Source organism: Monomorium pharaonis, chromosome 6 (assembly GCF_013373865.1).
Source record: "Monomorium pharaonis isolate MP-MQ-018 chromosome 6, ASM1337386v2, whole genome shotgun sequence".
Lineage (NCBI taxonomy): Eukaryota > Metazoa > Arthropoda > Insecta > Hymenoptera > Formicidae > Monomorium > Monomorium pharaonis.
The window spans coordinates 10,491,879-10,515,331 of NC_050472.1; the positions used below are offsets into that span (position 1 = coordinate 10,491,879).

At 30.6% G+C, this 23,453-nt stretch overlaps 4 protein-coding genes across 10 annotated transcripts in view; 2 read left to right on the forward strand and 2 right to left on the reverse strand.

The window, feature by feature from the left end:
- LOC105831393 overlaps positions 1-11,196 on the reverse strand; it is a 51,848-nt gene extending 40,652 nt beyond the window's left edge. Inside the window, exon 1 of one of the 3 annotated variants that reach the window (XM_036288165.1) lies at positions 10,478-11,196. The gene's annotated coding sequence lies outside the window, so the exon portion shown is untranslated. Of the gene's footprint in view, positions 1-426; positions 555-10,477 lie in introns of those variants that run through there. The other 2 variants (XM_036288163.1, XM_036288164.1) reach the window with 2 other exon arrangements.
- Positions 2,954-3,939, reverse strand: LOC118645991. The gene is made up of 2 exons (XM_036288166.1): positions 3,407-3,939; positions 2,954-3,165 (listed from the first exon to the last, which is right to left on the reverse strand). Exons 1-2 carry the CDS (start codon positions 3,919-3,921, stop codon positions 2,967-2,969), a joined length of 714 nt encoding a protein of 237 aa, XP_036144059.1. The 5' UTR covers positions 3,922-3,939; the 3' UTR covers positions 2,954-2,966.
- Positions 11,197-15,087: 3,891 nt separating the features above from the next.
- LOC105833122 (geranylgeranyl pyrophosphate synthase-like) lies at positions 15,088-19,353 on the forward strand. Of its 2 annotated transcripts, XM_036288162.1 has the most exons (7): positions 15,088-15,458; positions 16,520-16,674; positions 16,999-17,143; positions 18,085-18,205; positions 18,302-18,441; positions 18,510-18,612; positions 19,065-19,353. In XM_036288162.1, exons 1-7 carry the CDS (start codon positions 15,396-15,398, stop codon positions 19,295-19,297), a joined length of 960 nt encoding a protein of 319 aa, XP_036144055.1. In that variant the 5' UTR covers positions 15,088-15,395; the 3' UTR covers positions 19,298-19,353. The 2 variants fall into 2 exon arrangements, with proteins under 2 accessions (XP_036144055.1, XP_012530040.1); XM_012674586.3 differs by lacking the exon at positions 19,065-19,353 and having other exon boundaries at positions 15,203-15,458; positions 18,302-18,436; positions 18,510-18,606.
- Positions 19,354-20,345: 992 nt separating this feature from the next.
- On the forward strand, positions 20,346-22,931 carry LOC118645993 (trihelix transcription factor GT-2-like). Of its 4 annotated transcripts, XR_004963625.1 has the most exons (6): positions 20,346-20,950; positions 21,034-21,212; positions 21,627-22,134; positions 22,223-22,327; positions 22,484-22,632; positions 22,708-22,931. XR_004963625.1 is itself a non-coding variant. In XM_036288170.1 (4 exons), exons 1-3 carry the CDS (start codon positions 21,974-21,976, stop codon positions 22,494-22,496), a joined length of 279 nt encoding a protein of 92 aa, XP_036144063.1. In that variant the 5' UTR covers positions 21,621-21,973; the 3' UTR covers positions 22,497-22,632; positions 22,708-22,931. The 4 variants fall into 4 exon arrangements, 1 of the variants encoding a protein (XP_036144063.1); XR_004963624.1 differs by having other exon boundaries at positions 21,034-22,134; XR_004963626.1 differs by lacking the exon at positions 21,034-21,212.
- Positions 22,932-23,453: the final 522 nt, after the last annotated feature.

Consider the following 23,453-nt stretch of genomic DNA (forward strand, 5'->3'; position numbering starts at 1 on the left):
TGCCGATTAATTATTTATTAGTATTTTTAAATAATGACATTTTAGCGAAAAATTCTGCGCTATTTTGGAGCACCAAATTAGCACTAAATTTTCTGTGTAGTTGTTTTTTTTATACGACCACGCTATATTTATTTTTTTATCTGGGGGGGGAGTCCAGCTTGCCATTAAGTTACACTCCCCCCTTTTTAAAGCAGTTTCCTGCTAAATAATTTGAGCACCAAAATTCGGACTAGGGTACTAAATTAGCATTTAAATAGCACTAAATTTTTGACTTAGTGCGAACTTGATTTGCGATGGTGGGGGGTCCAACTTAATAAGGATGTCGAACGGTGGCAATCGAATGGTCGGCAAATTTAAGATAGACAGCGCGGACGCGTCAGAAGATGTTGTAAAATGTGTGCTCTCGATTGATTGGTTGTGACTCACGACCGGCTCGAGCTCCTTCAAGCACTCCGTCATGTAGTCCAACCCCAGGTTGTACGCCTCCTCAGTCTTGTTAAAGTGACCTTTGGCGAAATATTCTATAGAAGCCTGGGTGGAATCCGGGATTGATTGCAGGAGAGTCCCATGGTTTTCTCGATACGGGCGCCAATTGTCCTTGAGAGTAGCGATTCGTGAGCAAATCTTTGCCGCCGTCAGATTTCCTTTGCCAAGCCTTTTAAAGTTATCCAGCGCTCTCTGGATCGAGTGCTGCAGCACCAACTGATTGGAGAGTATCTCCGACATGATGTGAGCGCGAGTTGCACCTCATCAATTTCAAATAGCACTAAACACACACTCACGATCCGGCTTGAAGGACCAGTAAATGATTGCGATAGCGCCGTGGTATGAGAATGTCGGCGCGAAGGCCGGAACCGCCCAGCACTAAGCGCGGAGTGCGTGTCGTGTGACTTCGAAAATTCACTAGAGGATGAGATTAGATGAGGTGGATCAGAAAAGACGCACTTACATGTCAAAACTTTACAGAACTTTATTGTATGTTTCACTTCTCACTTTGACAAATACAAAGAGTGCGCGCGCGCGCGGAACTGAGAGTGAGATCCGGACATATGCGAAGACGACGAGATGTAAGCAATCGGAAATCTTTCTTGCACGATGATAGGCTGCCGAAGAGAAAGGCGCGTCGGAAATCTTGTTTAGCGTGGAGATGCACGCTCTCGCGATGGAAATCTTGAGATCGCGATCGACGGATATCTTGTCGCGCGGCAGCCGTGCAATCACGAACGCGAAGTCGTCAGCCGGTTAATGGGATGGTCGTACCGGCGATATCTCGGCTTGATCTCTCAGTCCGCGATTAAGCGCAAAATATAACAACATATAATTGATTAATGGAAAAAGCGAACTTCAATGTGTTTCGACGCACAGCAAATAGTCACTCGCGATCCCGATATAGAGAGAAACAACGCGGGATCGTAAATGCTTGGAACTTGAAAGAATTGCGCGAAGCGCGAAGAATGATCTTGGCGGGCGGTAGCAAGCGCAAGACTGGCTGCGGAGGATTGCTCCGGGAAGTCGGGCGCCTCCACACCATCCGATCAAAACGCTTACAGTGCGTGGCGATCACTCACGCAGCTGATATGCGGAGGACCACGCGATCCTCCATCGAGAGGATCACGCGGTCCTCCACCGAAGAGCATGAAGCTCAGCAACTGCGGTTCGAGACGGCCGGCGTGATATTATTGTGTCCCCGCTCGTCCGCTAAATCTTATTGACATGCTTTGAGCATGCCATCAGCAAGCGCGACGAATTCAAGGGACGGTAAATTTGAAAGGGAAAATCAAATCCCGAACACTACGATGCATGCACTCATGAACTTTTAGGGACTTCTACCATCTCGTTTTTAAAATATTTGACGTCAAAGTTTGTGACTCTTATACCTAATCTTTCAGTCAAATCATCGCAAGACTGTTATTTTTGTCAATATCTTTTAAACGCTTCTTAAAATTTTTTTGAAAAACTAATATAACGTAAAAAGCTATAGTCGGAATTTTATACTAAAAAATAGAGACTTCTAGCAGTGCCATTTTCGAGTTACAAGAGATAACAGTTCATGATATAATGAAATCCTCAACGCTCGCGAGAAACATGTCCATTGCGGAGACTTGACAACGTTGTGCGCTGACAAAAGCGAAAGCATTTCTGTCAAGCAGTTTTTTTTTTCGCGAATCTGCTATTTAAAGCACATATTTGAAACATATTGCTGACAGATTACGCGATTTGTGCGTCTGCGCAGCTCTCACCACACGTTACAAGAGTACGACATTGCCAGCGCTTTCCATCCGTCCGATCATGTTAGTGTTTGTATATATGTACACGCTGATGTTACTTTTGTGTGTGACAATTGCTACAAAAAATTTCTTTGCAAGGGGAGAGAAAGGCCTGCACGGAAATGCATGTTGAAGTTCGCTCCCAGATAACAAAATGTCTGCACAGTGACTGCACAGTACTTGCACGCGTGCTTAATAATCGTCACAGTGTAACTGCACAGCACCATGCAGATGCGTCCTCCTTTGAGACTCATATCGCTGGCACACGTGAGTGCCGCACGCGTGCGGGCGATAGGAGCTTCATGTGAGTGTTCTAACTGAGACTCATATCGCTCGCATACATGCGGCACTCACGCGTGTGAGCAATATGAGCTTTGAGTGTTAAATAATAAAATAATAAAAATAATAAACATTATTTGAACGAGCGAGCGAAAGAGAGGTAGAGAGAGAGAGAGAGGTAGAGAGATGGTAGAGAGAGGGAGGAGGGTAGAGAGAGAGGAGAGGTAGAGATGAGAGAGAGAGAGAGAGAGAGAGAGAGAGAGAGAGGAGAGAGAGAGGAGAGAGAGAGAGAGAGAGAGAGAGAGAGAGAGAGAGAGAGAGAGAGAGAGAGAGAGAGAGAGAGAGAGAGAGAGAGATTTGATTGATTGATTGATCTTTTATTAGCTTTCTCAGCTATTTTCAATACATACATATACAATTTTATGTTACATCATTAAAAACAAACTCTTTTAGCATTCGTTTAAACATTTCTAAACGATTGCAATGTTTAACTTCGGGTGGTAATGCGTTATACATTAACACACCCTCATAAAATAAACTTTTTTGCGCGCTTCTTGTTTTTCGAAATTCAATAACAATATCCCCTGTCTGCCTAGTTTCGCGTTCACCCTCTACTATTCTAAGGGCGGATTTATCAATGCTCAGCTAAGTTAAATTTGACTAATAGTTAAATACTAACTGTAAGCTATGTGTTTATCAAAGCGGAATAACTAACAGTTACGCATAAACTGTTGGTTAAAGTGTTTGTAACAACAGTTTATGCGTAACTGTTAGTTATTCCGCTTTGATAAACACATAGCTTACAGTTAGTATTTAACTATTAGTCAAATTTAACTTAGCTGAGCATTGATAAACCCGCCCTAAGTCTATTACTAAATTGCTCCGACATCATATTATTTAAAATCTTAAAAATAAATATGCACGTGTTGTAATACAGCCTTTGTCTTATGGTCATAAATTGCAACGCTTGGTGCATACATTTAACTTTGGTACGTCTGTCACATTGCAATATGACTCTCATAGCTCTATTTTGCGCTTTTTGGAGCCTACTTAACTGTGTATCTCCCATATCTAATAGTAGCGTCGCACAATACTCAAAGTGAGGTGCTATTATTGTCTTGTATATCGTACATCTAGTGTAAGCCGAGATAAAGTTCCCTATTCTATTTAAAAAACTTATCTTCTTCCCTATTTTCTTTAGCATGTAATCACAGTGACCGCTAAATTTAAGTCTATCATCTATAATTATACCCAAGTACTTTATTACTTCTACACGCTCAATCTCATTTCCATCCAAACATCTCACAGTAGTATTGCCTCTCAATTCTTTTCTTATCCCTCTAACTAACATATATTTTGTTTTCCCCGAATTCATCTTCAGTTTATTAATATTCATCCATTCCTCCACTACGTTAAATGCAATATTCAATTTCCTCTCTACTTCCGCACTACTCTCACCTGTTACATATATTAAGGTATCGTCCGCAAACATTTTTATATTACACATATCCGAGCAAACGTTAACAATATCATTCATATATATTATAAACAACAATGGGCCCAATACCGAACCCTGTGGCACTCCGTATTCCGTAGTCATTATTTTAGACCATCTATCATTAAATTGAACTTGTTGCATTCTATCTTTTAAGTACGACCTAAACCATTCTAGAACTGTTCCTGTAATACCATACTGGTATAATTTCTCTAATAATCTTTCTCTATCAATTGTCTCGAAAGCTCGTTTAAGATCTACAAAAATAACTCCTACTATTTGTCTCTCACTAATAATCAATTTCCATTCATCTATAACTGTTTGAATTGCTGTTTCACACGAATAATTTTTTCTGAAGCCCGACTGATGTTCCGTTATGATATTATTACTTTCTAGGTAGACCTCAATTTGCTTTTTAACTATTATCTCTAGTACTTTTTCATATATTGGTAATATATTAATAGGCCTATAATTACTTGCCTTCTTAGGTTTCTCTACTTTTGGTATTGGAATTATCGTGGATGTTTTCCACTCTTTCAAAAAACAACCCTCACTCAATGACTTATTTATTATATCACAATATTCCTCTCCAATGACACAAGACACCGTTTTTAATATATCGCTAGTTATTCCTTCTTCTGTGCCTTTCTTTTTTGGTAATTCCCTAATAATTATTTTTACTTGTTCTGTCGTAATTGACTCAAATTTTTTTAGCTCTCCCTTCTTTTCAATACAATAAATAGTTCTCTTATTTGTGCTTGTTGTATAATTCTTATCTATAGATTTTATTATGTCTTTAATACTTTGTATATAATATAAGTTAAATTTATCAGCTATATCACATTCTATATTATTGTCTAATATTTCAAAATCTATTTTTCCTACAACTTTTGCGCCTATTGGTCCTCCTCTAATAATTTCTTTTAATGATTTCCACATAGTTGTGGGATTGTTACTATTATGATCAATCATATTTTCATAATATTCTTTTTTCTTTATTCTAATTAAATTAACTACTGCATTTCTTTCTATTTTAAATTGTTGCCAGTTTTGTTCCGTGCTATCGTATAATGCTTTTCTATAAGCCTCATCTCTTCTAGTCGCTAACTCTTCTATTTCCTTTGAATACCATTTTTTCCCTTCCCATATTTTCGGTATTCTAAAAATTTTCTTAGGTGCTAGGATGTTTAGCGCATCTACAATACTATTAATTAAATTCTTTGCCCTTACATTAATATCTAAATCATATCCTTTTTCTAAATTACTCTCCACTTGCTTAATAAGCTCATCCACATTATATCTACTATAATCCCTGCCACTGAATTCTTTATATTTATTTACAGTCTTGTTCGTAGTTATCACGACTTTTATCCACGCATGATCCGTTATCTTAGGTTCGTACTTGACTTCTACATTTATATCTTTATTCGCAAAAACTAGATCTATAATTGTTTTACTATTTTCGGTAACTCTCGTTGGTTTATCCACATATTGCTTCATACCTAGACTTTGCATAGTCGTTAGTAGTTTATTTGTATAATAAGAGTCTGTCATACAATCTATATTAAAGTCTCCTAATATTATACACTCTTCTTTTATCGTTAATTCTTCTACTATCTCCTCTAAGAATCCTATAAACTCTCCATGTGACGCACTCGGTGAATGATATATTACCATTAACACTCCTTTAAATAATTTCTCTTTCACTTCTATTGCAACGCACCACACAATTCTTTCTAATTTTTTCAATACTACTATATCATACTTGATATCATCTCTTACATACAGAGCAACTCCCCCTGTATTTCTATTTTCCGCGTCGCATCTAACCACACTGTATCCCGGTACACTTATTTCACTGTCTTCAATTTCCGCAATTAGTCTTGACTCCGACAATGCAATAACTGCCGGATTTAATTTTTTCATAATCTGATGGTGTATCTCGTCCTTATGTGCCATTAAACTTTGCGCATTTGTATACAGTATATGTTCCTCTTCCTTCTGTGGTTGCTATTTTGCATCCTCCCAGCCGGCCCTTCTCTTTTCCTCTTGTAAAACTCTTTTGAACGTCGGACATTCCGGGCTCAATGCATCATGGTCATCTTTTATCTTCAAGTTATACGTTTGGTTTTTATACATACAATTTACACATTTCTTCTCATTTGTTGTACACTCATTTGATTTGTGATTACCTGCACAAGAGAGAGAGAGAGAGAGAGAGAGAGAGAGAGAGAGAGAGAGAGAGAGAGAGAGAGAGAGAGAGAGAGAGAGAGAGAGAGAGAGAGAGAGAGAGATCGTTAAATTTAATCATTGCGTTATTTTGAATATTCCTGAATATTCACCTAATGTAATATATTCTTACAGACTTATTAAAAAATAAGAATAATGTGAACGATATTTAATCCAGTGATATCTTTATTAAAACGAAACGGGAAATAGCTGAGTTAAAAATCAAATTATTTTTCTACTATGTGTATTAAATTGAATTAAATTATTTATTGAATATATATTACTTTGTGTTAAAAACAAAAAAAGAAATATAAAATGAAGATAAATATAATACTTATTTATAGGTTATGTAACTAACAAGGGAACGGTCGGGGCTATCCCTTACCGACTTTGATGGGCATTGGATATATTGTAGAGCATCAAAAAAGTTCAGAGACCCGTATTTTTTTATCGGCTTATCTCGAGGTTTAGGGATTTTAACGCCTATAAAAAACGTATTTTTTCATTTTTAACAAACATTTTCTAAAATATGAGGTATATGAAAAAATGTTTTATACAAAAATTTTATAGTATTTTACTCTTTGCAATGATGTATTCAATTCTTTTAAAAATGTCAAATTTTCATTTTTGTTTTTTTTTCTAGAGGTTAAAACAACCCCTAAAACTCGAGATAAGCTGATAAAAAATACGGTTTTTTTTTCCTTTTTTGATGCTCTACAACATATCCAAGGCCAACAAAATCGGTGAGAAACAGCCCCGACCGTTCTCTTATTGTAAGTACAGATAAACAAAATAATTTCAAGAAATTATAAAGTTAATTATTGAAAAATATTAATTTTTTTAAATTTAGATTATTTTATATGTATATAAAATTAAAAGATTGTAAAATGTAAAAAAATGTCAAAATTAACAAAGTTCAATATTTCTTGAAAGCTTTACAAATTTACACATTTTACAAATTTTCTGAAAATATCAAAATTTAAGAAACTTTTAACATTATGACCATTTTGAAAATGTTTGTATTTTTTATTTTATTGAGGTTTTACACACCAGCTAAATAATAATTTTGAACATTTTTGAAATTTTTTATTATTTTTATTCTAATTACATTGTATGAATAATTTTAATTTTAATTTTATCTAAATTAGTTTTTGTAATTTCAGGATAAATATGTTTCAATTATTTATATGCATTATGTGCCGCTTTGAAAATTTTTTGCAATAGTCAAAAGGAACTTATTATTTTTTTCCTAATTTTTTATCAATTTAGCAACGTTCTTTTTCGACTGTAAACTGTAAAAAATTTTCAAAGCGATGACACGTATATACTGATTCAATAATTGAAATATGAATATTCTAAAACTAAGAAAACTAATTAAAATTAAATTACAATAAAAATTATTAATCAAATATAATTTTATAAAATTAAAATGCATAATAGAAAAAAAATTATGAAAATCCCAAAAGTGTTCAAAATGTTCATTTTACACACACACACACCGTGCGCGCGCGTATGTATGTATAATATAAATAAATAAATATGAATGTAATAAATATCTAAATATAAATATCGTCAGCTAAATTAGCAAATTTTAGAACTCCATCGGATGTCCGATGGAATTATGAGGTTTTTTAATCTAGCCAACGATTTATTAATATTATTAAAAAATATATATATCATTGGCTAAATTGCTTTGATATAAACTTTATATAAAAGCAAGCCCTATATATCGATCATATATGGCTGTTCAGTGCCATTTTCTACCCCGTCACATAATAAACACAACGTGATTGCATTGTTGCATACACGTGTGAATATCATACTGTGCGGATGACATGAGTCCGTACGAATAATGTTTTCCTTTGTACTGTGATAAATACAATCATACATAAGGAAGTACAATCGTACAGTAAAACCTTTTTTCGATCACTCATATACCTTCTCATGCGTGACTGCATAGTGCCACTTTTCACGCACACACACGTGTCGCCATCACATCGTGAGAACAATATGATTGTGGCATTGCACGCACGTGTGATAATCACACCGTGAGGGTGACGTGAACCCTCACAATTTGTTATCTGGGCTATAATTTTGAACTTTATTGTAAGCGGAGAACCATCTTAACTTTTATTATTTAACGTCTAACTTCTTAACTAATATTCAATTATGCAAATTCAAATATATAAACTTATTCTTTTTATTACTTCATTAATGAATATATCTTCTACTATAACCCATGGCAAGACATTCCGTTGACATAAAAATACCAAATCTTCTTTTACACTCAATATGTATTGATTTTATAACCAATACCTATTGATTTTATAACTAACAATGTATCTGTAAAAAAGTATATGTATTAACCCATTTCGGATCAAAATGCCACATTTTATTCTCAACTTTCAACGCTCTATTTTTTGATGTAATCAACCTAGTAAAAATTTTTTGAATACCATTTTCGAGCAAAAAGCCTCCTCTTTCAGATGCCGTCGTTAAAATTGACTTACGAAGTCTTTGAAAAAAAAGTTACAGCTTATTTTTTCAAAAAAGAACCGATTTTTTCGTAAATTTTTTTCAAAAATCCCATATTTTGAGTTTGAAAACAAATGGCCAGAACATCTCTATTATGGTAGAAAGTTTCATCTGTATCTGCTCTAAAAAATCTCATCGCGGTTTTTTTGAAACTTCAATATGGCGACTTGAAATTTCAGCAAATTCCAAAAAATCGATATTTTTTAGATTTTTTCATTTTGATCTTATTAAATATAATCTAAAAGACTAGAATTCATCGACATCACATATAAAAGGCTTGAAAATTATAAATATTCCGATATTATTGTCAAATCATTGTCAGTCCTAAGAATTTATAATCTTTGATGCAGAGACACTACCGTCGGCATTAGCGTCACCCAAGATACACCGGCGTGGAGGTTGCTCGGATTTGTATTGTGTGTGTGTGTGTGTGTGTGTGTGTGTGTGTGTGTGTGTGTGTGTGTGTGTGTGTCTGTCTGTCTGTCTGTTTATCTATCTGTGTGTGTGTACACCATGAAATGAGATTACCACGAAAAAATCTAAGAAATATTGATTTTTTGGAATTTGTTGAACTTTGAGCCGCCATATTGAAGTCGCCATATTGAATTTTTGGAAAAATCACAATGAGGTCTTTTAGAGCAGATACAGATGACACTCTCTACCATAGTAGAGATGTTCTGGCCATTTGTTGTTGAGCTCAAAATATGACATTTTTGAAAAAAATTTACAAAAGAATTGGCTTTTTTTTCAAAAAAATAAGCTGTAACTTTTTTCAAAGACGTCGTAGATCAATTTTGACGACGACATCTGAAAGAGGAGACTTTTTGTGTTTGGAAATGATATTAAAAAAATGTTTACTACGTTGATTACATCAAAAGATGGAGCGTTGAAAGTTGAGAAGAAAGTGTGGCATTTTGGTCCGAAATGGGTTAATAAAGACAATTTATTTTTTTCATAAATTAATTTGTGGAATAAAAGTAGTTTAAATTGTCCGAGCTATATGTGCAAACTTATTGTGAAGTGGTATGATTCAGGTATAAGTATAAATTATAAGTAAACGATAAGTATGGTATGAAAACTCGATCAGTACAGCTGAACAGTTAATGTACAGAACAAACATTCAAAATTACGAAATGGAAAAGTTGTAAAACAGCATGCAAACAAGATAAATTAACATACAGTTCCGTAGTGGTAACTTCCTTAACATTATAGTGACAATTAATTACGTGTATATCCTGATAGAAAAGAGAGATTTCAATTGACTAAAGTGCATTTATTTCTAAAACAAATTTTGATTTCTGTCAAATCAATTCTAATATAAATTAGGTTTTAATCGATATTAGTTATATTTAGTAGCTCCCCTCCATGATATAAATATTGAAAATATTTATATTTTCAATATTGGTCAAATTGGTATTTACACTGCTCAACAAAGTTAAAGGATTACTTAGAATGCACTACTCACTTCAAATTATCATAACTCATTGTCAGTGAAAAAATATGGTAGCGTAATGTTTAAAAAAATACTTTGAAATGAAAATGTTAAATTTTACGATAAAATCAATCAAATTTGGAGAATAAATTTTATTCTCTCCATACAAGCCCCCACACAAATCAATTAGAAAAATTACATTATAAATTATTAGGTGCATTTTTAGCATATTATACTTACAATTTATAGAATATTATAATATATATATGTATCCGGCCACTGCGTCGTGTGATGAGAGCCCTCTTTTTTATAATTTTTCCTTTTTTGTGTAAGATTCAGGCCGCCGAGCCACAGCTTAACATAATATTTCCAACCAACAGAGGCAAAGACTCGAGAATAACTGAATAAGTCGGACTGGCCGGTCGCGCGCGGACACGCGAGATCAAGCGACGCGGTGACGGCGGGTAAAATAAGTACATAAAGAATCGTGCCGCATGACGCAAACTTCACTGCACAAACGCCGCTACTAAGTTTTATCTGGAATTTAGTTGTCAAATTCACTTTTAGTTAAAATATCTCTAAAGAAACTAAAATCATAATAAAAAATCTAATGGCAATTTTATTAGAGGAGAAGGTGGTAGTAGTAGCCAGTGCGGATAATATGGCTATCCATATTACAAGGGTAGTCCCAGAAGTACCTGACCTGACGTATAAATGGCGGTTGTTGCTAAAAAAAAAAAAATTACTATGGTAGAAACCCAGATAACAAAATGCTCGCTAAGCATGTGAGCTCACGATGTATGCATGTCGTGCGGATAATTTGCACGGCGTGAACTCATGGTGCTAGACAGATGCGTCCTCAATTGATGTTCATATGACTCGCACACGCAAGTGCCACATGCGTGCGGGTCATATGAGCATCAATTGCTCTCACCTTGTACCCTACTTTTTAATACATATGATATGTATTATTGCAGTTATAAGAACGTTAAATTAATAATATATATATTTTATAAACATAAAAAGTATTAAAAGACATTTAAAGACATTAAAAAATGACATTACATGACATGACATTTTTAAAACATTTAAAGTAACCAATACATATAATTATGTAAGACATAGTGTATTATTTCATAATACACAATGCATATTATCATTATTTTTATACACAACATCATAAAGAAAATAATCCTTATATTAAGAATACTCAAAATTTTATAAATTTACACATATAAAATACGAACCATATCGTCTACAACTAAAGATGTTTCTAGAAATAATGCAAGTTTCAACACTATGAAAAGATATTCGTATTTTCTATGCTATTTAACAAAATGTAATTGGTAAAAATATGATTTATAATAATACAATGTTATTATAGCTATTGCATTTTCAACTAGTTCTCTTAATCATATGTTAATATAACATTTCTTAATACAACAGAGAATATTTAACGAAAGTTTTAACATATTATACTGTAATATATTATTATTATTTTATTTTTAATAACAACAAAAGTTTTCCCATATTAATTTATCAATATGGATCGAGACAACAGAGATAAAGATTTAGTTAATCTTATATACTTTTCATATCGAAAATAATGAAAATGTACGTAATCGGTAAAGTAATTTGAAAAACACAATATACTAATCTTTCTCTTATTGAAATTTAGTTACTAAAAAATCTATTTTCTACATATATGCATATATAATGTCTTGAGAAATAATCTATATGTGGTATTTAGTTGTACTTAAGAAACTAACTTGTATGTTTTAATAATCTATACATGACTATATATTATATTTTTAAATAACATTCCTTTTAAATATTCAATACTTAGTAGTAAGTTATTAAATTAACGTAATTAAAAATACTAATGGATAAATTGCATCAATGAAACATCTCATTCTACACGCAATTTATTATATTAAATATTATAATATAATAAATTTTGCGCGGATATTATAATATATATACCTAATACTTAAAATTTTTCCGTTTCTTTAAAAGAACTAATTTTTTTTTTTCTATAAGATTTTTAATCTTAGGTAATGTTAAACATCAAAAAACCTTAAAAAGGTAAAAAAGATACGCCAAGTACATAAACGCGTGCTTTCCAAAATAAATTTGAGATTAATGCAGTCAGCTAAGTATATTTAAAAAAGACTTAAAAAAGTTCAATAAACATCTATTTAAAAATTATTTAAACAGGCTTGATAATTAAATGATTAAATGATTAAATGATTAAAATCAACCAATGGGATTATAGTGAAGCAAAAACTTGGCGTGCCCGACTCGTATTTTTTCTGAATTTCCAAAGCTCTATGTTATTGATATTGATAAATATATATACAAGAATGCAATTAATGTGACTCGGATATTGTTTTACTATTTGTCAATTTTTGCTTCATTATATGTTATTATTGATATTCCCATTTTTCAAATAATTTTTTAATAGAACCATTTTTTAATGCGTTTATATACTTGACATATCTTTTTTAACTTTGTAAAGTTTTTCATAGATTATTATTTTTTTATTATTTTATTCGTACAAATAATTTTCATATTGTATAACATTGATGGGTCATTGCGTTTTAACGAGCCGGGTACGCCAAGTTTTTGCTTCACTATAATCCCGTTAGTTGATAATCATTTAGTCATTTAATCATCAAGCCTGTTTAAACAATTTTTAAATAGATGCTTATTAAACTTTTTGAAGTCTTTTTTTTAATCTACTTGGTTAACTGCATTGATCTCAAATTTATTTTGGAAAGCACGCGTTTATGTACTTAGCGTATTTTTTTTACCTTTTTAAGATTTTTTGATGGAATTTCACTCCTTTTTGTATAAGTTAAAGAATTACTTCTTTTTTAATTACACAAGTTTCATTATACATACTTTTAAATGTGTTAACTTGATATGTATGAAATATACATCATATATTTGCATTAACAAGTATCTTTACCGTAAGTATAGTTTGAATATTTAGAAACTTGAAATTTTATTATTTTTATATTAATAATATAATTTTTTGACATTTATTATATGTATATCACGTATATTAATTGTCTATGTTAATTATTATTATTTTAGTTTTTAATTTTTAAAATTTTTTCGCGTACCAGTATTTATCACTTACATTACGTATATGTATATATACATAAAAACTTTTTTGTAACATGTACGCAAAAAAAAAACGATTTTTCGTGTCAGTCGAGCTCGCTAAATCGCGATTTTTTTGCATTAGTTATGAAAAATACGGTATATGTATCTTGAACGAGATGTCTTTTCCACTGATCATGTGATTGACGTACTCGCGTCGGTTCGATTGTACGGCAAACTGTACATTCGTGGAAAAACCGCGCGGTACACTCTTCACACATGACACACCATGTATTATTCTATATAGAGTTAAAAAGCATTTTATTCTACAAATTAAAAAAAAATTTTTTATAGTGCAAAAAAATTTTCTGCAAATGTTAAAAAAACATTTTTTATGATAAGCGCACAAAAATGGCGATATTTTATCTATTGAATTTGCAAAAATCTAATTTTTGCACGTCTCTCGCAAAAAATACGGTGTGTGCCTTGCGCAAAATGATTTTTTCGCTCATATGATTATCGTATGTACTTGCCTTCGGTTCATCCAATAAACCTCACACGAGCGGAAAAACCAAATCTTGCGCGCGACGCACAATGTGCTATTTTAATATTTGGAAAACATTTTCTTCAAATCTAAAAAAACGTTTTTATAACGTTTAAAAAACAATTTTTTTAACGTTAAAAGAAACATTTTTTTAATAAGAAAAAGGGCGCTTATCCCATTATGTTTAAAGTTTTCAAAAACATAAAAAAAAAACGTTTTTTAAATAATTTTAAAAATGTTTTTAAAAATATTTTTTAATGATTTATAAATCATTTTTTCAAACATTAAAATACATATTTTTTGCGTTTAATAAACATTTTCTGCAAATCTTAAAAAACGTTTTTTTAACGTTTAAAAATTGTTTTCTGCAAATTTTAATAAAATGTTTCTTTAACGTTTAAAAAACATTTTCTTTAAATCTTTAGAAAAACGTCTTTATAACATTTAAAAAACATTAATTTTAATATTAAAATAAGGCGCGCAAAAAAAGGGCGCTTATCCCATTATTTTTAACGTTTTTGAAAACGTTTTTAAAATGTTTTTCAAAACATTTTAAAATATTTTAAAAACATTTTTTAAACATTTTATTGCTGATTGGGGCGTAGGTATACACAAATACATTATAATACACATAATTGAAATTCTAATATTGCATATGTATGTAGGTATATCCATGGTCATCTGCATCTGATTAGAGCAATATACAGAATTTTTTTAAAGAATGAACAGTATATGTACTAATTCATATTTTAATACCGCGATCAAATGTGCTCGTCACTCCAGCATTCCTTTAATTTTAATTTAGTTTATAGAAAAAAATAATTCACATTCCTGAGAAAATATAATATATTTTCTCAAGAATGTGAGTTATTTTTTTCTATATATACCCAGCCAAAATGGTCTTGATGTTTCAGTTATGTTGCCAACAATCGTGCAGCAACTTATAATTTTGACAAACTCGGAATAAGGTGAGACAGCATTATGTCTGTTAGGTTGAATCCATATGAATTCTATTTTTAACAATGAAAAATTGATAGTAACGTATCAACATCAATTTGTTATCATTTATTTGTTGTTGACATGTTGCTGTTATATCGCAAACAATATAATGTAGCATTATCGCTGACAGTTTCCTTTTTTAAATGTCCTCAACTGATTGCATGTATAAGTAATCATGTCGCTGAATTCGTAATGTGTTTTATTTTAATGTTAACAATTGCATAGCAAATCTATAACAACAAATGCAATACATTGGTTTGCTCAAAATGCAATATCACGCTTGGTTATCTAAATACATTTTCTGATAGCTATTTGCTAACGTTTGCTTTACTCCGCATGTACAAAAACAAGTTTGTGCTCCAGTTTCCCGCAGCAGACGCTTGCAGACGTCACAATTGAAACTTGTACCCGGCTTTCAGCCGTCATCGCATATTTTGCATTTCTGACTGTTCGAAGCAGTTATATAACTTGCGTTTAGTTCTCCGGAAGGTAGATATCACTAATACGATGAACTCCAATAAGTCGAATCCTTTTTATTACTCCATGAGTGGCATCAGAGAAGAAGATAAGGTTAGTTTTTACTACTGTATATTATTTTTTTATTCTCTCAAAGAAAAACATGTGCGCGCGCGTAAGCGCGCACTATTTGTTTTTCATATATAGATCTTTTACTTGATAAAATAAACTTTACAGGAATTAAATTCTAAAAAATTAAATAAAAAATATATAGAATAATGTTAATTCAAAGCCAACATTATAAGAATATTTGAATGAAATACAGGAGTAAATTATTTAAATAAATTTACAATAGTAAATGTTTCTAATGTCATGTTATGGATTATTGTTTATTATCAATTCTCTTGATACATTATCGACTTTACAAAATTAGAAATTTCAAATTCTTGGAATCTAAATGTCTCGGAAATTTAGAAAATTTTTGAAATTTTTAAATAAATCCATTTGTTAATTATATTGTCTTGATTACTTTATTTAATTTTTGGGATTCCTGATTTTTACTCTTACTCAAATAGCACATAATTTTACAAATAATTTTACAAAGTATTTAGAATAATTATTTAAATATTTTATAAATGTTTACTAAAATATTTCCTAAATTATATATAAATATCTTTATAATCGTACATTAAACATATCATAAAGGTTATTATAAATATTTATCGTAAAAATATATTTAATATTCGTATAATATCAATTTATCTTTACTTACTTACAAATGTTGTATAAAATATTTGGTCTCTTTCTCTGTTTTTTATATTTTAATTTCATATTAAATAAAAATTTTATAATTCTCTTATATAAGTATAAAATATATAGAAAATATTCATATAGTATTTTTAAAAATAGTAATCAACATTTATAAATATGTATCATAAACGTATCATAGAAATATTTCTTTTATTTTGTTTTATTTGTTTTAAAATAATACATATTATTTGTTATTTATTATAATATCGTATGGTGTGTGACCAAATTCTCGAAGAAGACGTTTTAAAACGGTTTTGAAATTTTACGTAGTCTAACGATTTTACTTATGTTTGTTTAATGTTTTATCAATTTAAAATTTAGATTTAAATTAAATTTAGAAATAATGTAAATAAAACTTCGTCCAGAAACTGTTAGAGCCAATCAGGTACATTCTTCAAGTTCCTGGAAAACAAATAAGAGTGAAATTAATAAAGGCTTTCAATTACTGGCTGAGAATATCAGACGAGAAACTCCAAGCGATCGATGATATAGTAAATATGCTTCACAATTCAAGCATTGTGTAAGTTTGGCGTTTTGTATAAATATAACATTCTATTTTCACTAAATTCAACATAAAGTATACGAAATATCATGAACTTTACAATTCTACCTCTAGTTTATATAACTGCCTTCTCTTTTCTACACATTTTTCCAATTGTTTGTAATAATAAATTCTGTATTATATAAGAATTGTAACTCCTTGAAAAACAATTTTAATTTAAACAGAAATATTCTCCACATTTTGCAAGCAGTGGAACGGATAACGTACGATATTTAGCTTCGCGCTCCTACCCCGCATCGCTTTCTAAGAATTACCTAATTAGTTTTTTTAATTTTTTTGCAGGATTGACGATATTCAAGACCATTCTATCATGCGCAGAGGTATTCCCGTTGCACATTCAGTTTACGGAATTGCTAGTGCATTAAATGCTGCAAGTTACATATTATTTATTGCTTTGGAACGAGTTGTAAATTTACAACATCCAATGGTAAGTGAAACATTGCAAGTGATAAATATTCTCAAGTAGAACAGAAAAGTCAAAATAATATTAATTTGACATCATTTTAATAAGCTTATGTCATTTTTTAATAATGATTGAAATCTTTTAAAAATAACCTTCTATTAATTTCTTTTTTTCTTATGTGGTTTTTATTTTTAGAAAATAGTTTTTTGATTATGTATATAATAAATATGCTTATTATTATAAAAATATATAATATGGGTTATTGTTAGACCAATAAATGATTGATTGAGAAAATCATGAATTCTTTTCTTAGTACATCTTTTAATTTTGTTGTATGTATTTAAAAATGTGAAGCTAATCAATAAAATTTATTTTAGCAACAAGACAAAATTGAAAAAAAAAGTTTTTGTTTACTGTGATTAAGAAATCATTAAAATTTGATAAAATTTAATGTTTCAACGTTTATTATTTTGACAAATAATTTTGACGAGTATGACAACTTGGTCATATTTTAATATTTTTTTTACTTATCTGTTCTTTTGATCTGAGTTATTAAAAAACTAATAAAACTGAAATTGATTTTTTATGAGTCTGGTAATGTTTTCATATATTGCAAAATAAAAATAACAATATAAAGAATTGACATATAAAAATTTTTATTATCTCTTTTTAAAGTTTATAAAATTAAATTTTCCAAGGACGCACATTATTTTTTTACAGTACCAATATCTCCAGCTATTACTTTTGAGTGTTTTAAATTTTATTTGTTATACACAGAGCCCAAAAGACAAAAAAATTACAATTTTACAGAGATATTTAAACGTAATAATAGAATAATTTGTAAAAATTTAAAATGTTTGATAATATTTTGAAATGTTATCATGCATCTTTAAGTTAATACTTATTACATATATGTGTTAAATAAATAAGAAATAAAAAATGTAATAGTATAATAATATTATTAGGCAACAAAAGTATATATGGAACAACTGCTGGAGCTTCATAGAGGTCAGGGAATGGATATTTATTGGAGAGATAATTTTATCTGTCCAACTGAGGAAGATTATAAGACTATGATAATAAGAAGTAATTATTAATATTTACATAGTACAAACATTTATTACATATATGTATGAGAAAATCATTTATGTAGAAAAATTTAAATATTAATCAATTTTGTAGAGTGTGGTGGGCTTTTTAACTTAGCGGTAAGATTGATGAAATTGTTTTCAACTTGTGAAGAAGATTTTTCATCGCTAATAACTACTTTGGGATTATACTTTCAAATACGTGATGATAATTGCAACTTATGTCTCGGTGAGGTAAGCGATAATATTTGATCTAATAAAATATAAATTTGAATTAACTAAATTTATTTTTTATTTTACAGTACACCGAAAATAAAGGTTATTGTGAAGATTTGACCGAAGGAAAATTCAACTTTCCAATTATTCATGCGATTATGAGCAATCCTGAAGATAAACAAATAATAAGTATCCTTTATTAAATGCTATTTTTATTTTTTTTAAATATTTATTTACTTTATTACTACATTATATTCTATTAAAATGTTTACTAAATAAATTATTGTAGTATCTAAATTTTATTTAAAAAATGAAAAATTTTGTTACTACATTTTTTTCCAATAATTTTTCACTTTAATAAGAGTTAAAGTTTACGCAAAAAAAGTAAAACTGTTATAAAGTGCACTTTAATTCTTATTCGAATTAGAAAATTACTTGAAAAATTATAGTGGCAGTATTTTCACTCTATAAAATTTAGAGAGTACACAAATATCTAGTGTTGGCTCTTATAGGCATTATTCGATACATATTTCAAAAATATTTGTTATATAATTAATAAATTTTATTACTAATTACTCTATATATTTTTTAAAAAATTTGCAATTTATAATTTATATCTTTCTTTAACAATACTTGATAAGATATTTTAAAACAACACACAAAGGATATTGAGATGAAACGTCATTGCATTAAATTATTGGAAAGATTTGGCTCTTTTAAATACACGAGAAACGTACTTGAAGAACTGGACTCGACTGCAAGGGCTGAAATTGAACGTTTAGGTGGAAATCCATTCTTGGTGAAGATTCTGGACGAACTAAAGAATTGGAATACCATAGATGCGCCTAAAGACCTTTCAACCAAAACGTTTTAAATAAAAATTTCTTTATTTTTTGTAAAGTAACGTGCATACCATATATACTTTTTTCGTAATATAAAATGAGGGGATCCCACTTGCCTACAATCCCAATTGCCTACAGCTTCGTTTGCACACAAATTTAGCAGAACTGCTCGATTGCCTACATTCCCGATTGCCTATAATCTCGATTGCCTACAGCTTCGTTTGCACACATGAAAATAATTAAGGTACAGAAGTAGGATTGCACACATGACATTATTGCGCCCATACACATTGTACACACGACAATATTGCGCGCAGACACATTGCACACATGATATTATTTCGCTCATACACATTGCACACATGACATTATTTCGCACATGCACATTGCATACATGATATTAATACGTTCATATATGTTATGGTCAAACCGTTGTACGGGCGTTCCTAGGATTGACTGGTCAATGCGCAGAATAACCAAGCGTTTTGGTCAAAGCCCGAAATAGTTTTGTATTTCGGTCTTTAACTGATATGTTTTTAGTCCATCCCTAGGAGTGACTAACATAGCTGGGCAAAGCTAGAAACTGAAAAAAATCACTTCGGACTTTGATCAAAACGCTATCATCAAAGACCGAAATACGAAACTATTTCGTGCTTTGACCAAACCGCTTGATTATTCCGCGCATTGACAAGTCAATCCAAGGAACGCCCGCACAACGAAATTTGACCATAACATCTATATGTATTATTTTTATGAGCATCTCGTTTAGCGTGGAAAGTTGCAAACCCATGTGGTGCAGTGAATGCTTTGCACACACACACACACACACACACGGGGGAGGGGTGCAAGGGGGGCCTTCGACTTCCCTCCTGCACCCACCCCGTCCAAGTCGTTAACTTATGTGAACTTTACTTTGCTTGCAATATATATGGGCAATCCATGTACATTGCAAGCAAATTAAAGTCCACATAGGTAAACAACTTGGACGGGGTGGGTGCGGGAGGAGAGGCCAAAGCCCCCCTTGCACCCTTCCGTATGTGTGTGTGTGTGTGTGTGTGTGTGTGTGTGCAAAGCATTCACTGCACCACATGGGTTTGCGACTTTCCACGCTAAATGAGATGCTTATAAAAATACATATAGACATTTGAAATTCGCGCATTTTTTGCATGGCTTGTGCTAGACAGCAATGCATTCGTGCCGTGAATCGCTCACGAATAGCAGACAGATTAGAACACCCGCAAGACACATAGCAGGCTTAGACGGCGTTATTGTAATCATACCTAGGATTGACTGGTTAATGCGCGAAATAACCAACCGTTTTGGTCAAAGTCCGAAATTATTTTTTCAGTTTCTACCTTTGACCAACCATGTTAGTCACTCCTAGGATGGACTAAAAACATATCGGTCAAAGGCCGAAATACAAAACTATTTCGGGCTTTGACCAAAACGCTTGGTTATTCCGGTTATTGACCAGTCAATCCTAAGGTTTGTTCTTTCTATCTGAACTTCTGGTACTAGTTTAAAAAGTGTACACTAAAGCGTTCTTTTTAGCAGAAATGACGTCAGTAGTCACTGTTCTTTTCAACAGTGCAGTAGAACTTAGTGCAAGAGTTCTCTGAACTGCTTGCCCTAGGTCTGGAGGTAGTGCACAGCGTGCAAAGCAGTACGAAGCAGTACAATACGAGGTAAATTTGAAATATGTAACACGTAACCTAAAAGAGAAAATATAATGTATGTTTGATTCATACTTAATATTTGTATTTTTTAGGTATATTTCAAGTTTATTTGTATTAAAAAAAATTTACGAATATGGAAAAAGGAATAAACTCATATATTAAAAGAGATGCAAGTGGAAATATTTTAGTAGACATTAATGGAAATGTTACGTGTGAATCTAAAGATATTAAAATTATTTAAATATATAAATTATGAACAGATATTGTTTATGTAAATATCAATAGCTATTCAGTATCCTGATAGCCAAATCTGAAGAAACATTATGTGCAGAGTCTGTTGTTAGGACTTGATGCCAGAAAGGCGACAGACTTCAAACAGACTCTTTAATATCTAACGATGTCAACAAACTGCTACCAGAAATCTAACAGGATCTGTTGACGTTCTATGTCAGCAGACTGGCAGCAGAAATCGAGCAGACCCTGCTGCAAAACAACAGAGTCTGCTGGATTTTTGTCATCAAAATGTTAACAGAATGAAACAGATGAGTTCAGTCTGCTAACATTTCTAATCAAATTTGTTGCCAGTCTGTCGACATTCTGTCAACATTTGGCTATTAGGGATAACTATAAATTTATGGATAAAAAGATAAAAATGTTAATATAATATAATACAATACTTTTGTAGAAGGTGTACAATTTCTATTAAAATATAAGGAAATAGATTTTACTTGCGATACATTGCAATGTACTGTTGATGACCAATTAATATTTATTAAATTACATGAAAACATAAACTCAACAAATGATACCAATGATCAACAAAATGATGAAAATTATGGTCATGAGAACATTAATGATTATAATGAAAATTATATTAATGAAAATAATACTAATGAAGAAAACAATGGTAATAAAATAAATGAAGATAAAAAAGAAACATTTTTTTGGGACGATGCAACGACAAAATTGTTCTTGCAATTATACAAAGAAAAAAGTGATTTATTGGTAAATAGAAAAATTAGAACCAAGAAAATGTTATGGCAAAAAATAACCGAAAGTATGCAAAGATATGGATATAATATTACACTTATACAAGTAGAAAACAAGTATAAATCTTTAGAAAGAAGTTACAAAAATATGATTTTAAATAATAATAAAACAGGCAGAGCTCGCATATCATGTCCATATGAAACGTAAATACATATTATTTAACATTAATTATTTATTTCAAAATTTATGAAAAACTATATATGGAATATAATGCGTTGATTATATTTGTAGGCAGTTAACTGAACTTATGGGTCATAGGCACAACATCCGTCCATTGGCAGTATCTGGAAAGCAAAGCTTACTTTTACGAGAGGATGTCCAAATTAACAAATCTTTGTAAGTTTTATATAGAAAGTATTAATTATTTGGTAGTAATATAATAATTTCTATACGTCTAAATGAAATATATAAATATATAATAAATATATAATTAGTAAAATATTTAGATAACGTAACTGTTTTATTCATTATACACATACTACAAAACTACAGAAAATCAAATTGATGTCAATTTGGAAACCGAATCAACAACATCAAGCACTATATCGGAAAATGTCGAACCTCCGCCAAGGGGATCCTCTTCTCGAGAAGAAATCTCGAATATAACTATAAATAACATTGAAAATAACTCTTTAAATCAAGTAAGCATGCAATACAGTTTCTTCATTAATATAAGTGATATCAATATAATTGTTATAACTTATAACATATACAAGTTGCAGACAGTATCACATAATAGGCAAAGAAAAGAAATAAGTAATACGACAAGACCTTCAAAAATGTGGCACAAAACAATGGAACAACTTTTAAATAATATTCAGCAAGAAAAGGCTAAAAAAAATGAAGTACAACAACAGTTAATAACGGAATATAAAGAGATGAGAAATACTTATAAAGAATCAATGAAAAAATAGAGGAACAACTAATGAAGGCAAATCAATTAAGAGAAGAAAGAAATCGATTATTAAAAGAAATTTTTCTTGAAAATAAACAAGAAAATCAGTTATAAAATTGCAAAAGTTAAAAATGTTAGATGCAGAGGTACAATTTATATTACAGTATAAAATTATAAATGTACAAGTTACAGATGCATAGTTTATGTTACAGTAGAGAATTCTTTTTACTTGGACATTAAAAAAATTGCATTTTTATTTTATTATTTGTATTTTATTTAAACGTTATATTTTTATTTTTTATTTATTTTTATTAAAAATAAGAAAAGTATTTTTAAAAATAAGTATTTTTATTTTATTAGTAATATAAGTATTTTATATTTTTAGCACTTATTTTAAACAAAATGCAAATTACTTTTATAAAAAATATTAATAGTTAATAAATCTTTTATTTTGTACATTGTATTTCAGTATCTACTATACGTTTTCTTAGTTTTTCTATTTATTTTTTATTGCGCATCTTATTCATTTCTATTAATTATTAAATTATATTAAATATCTTTGTGTTA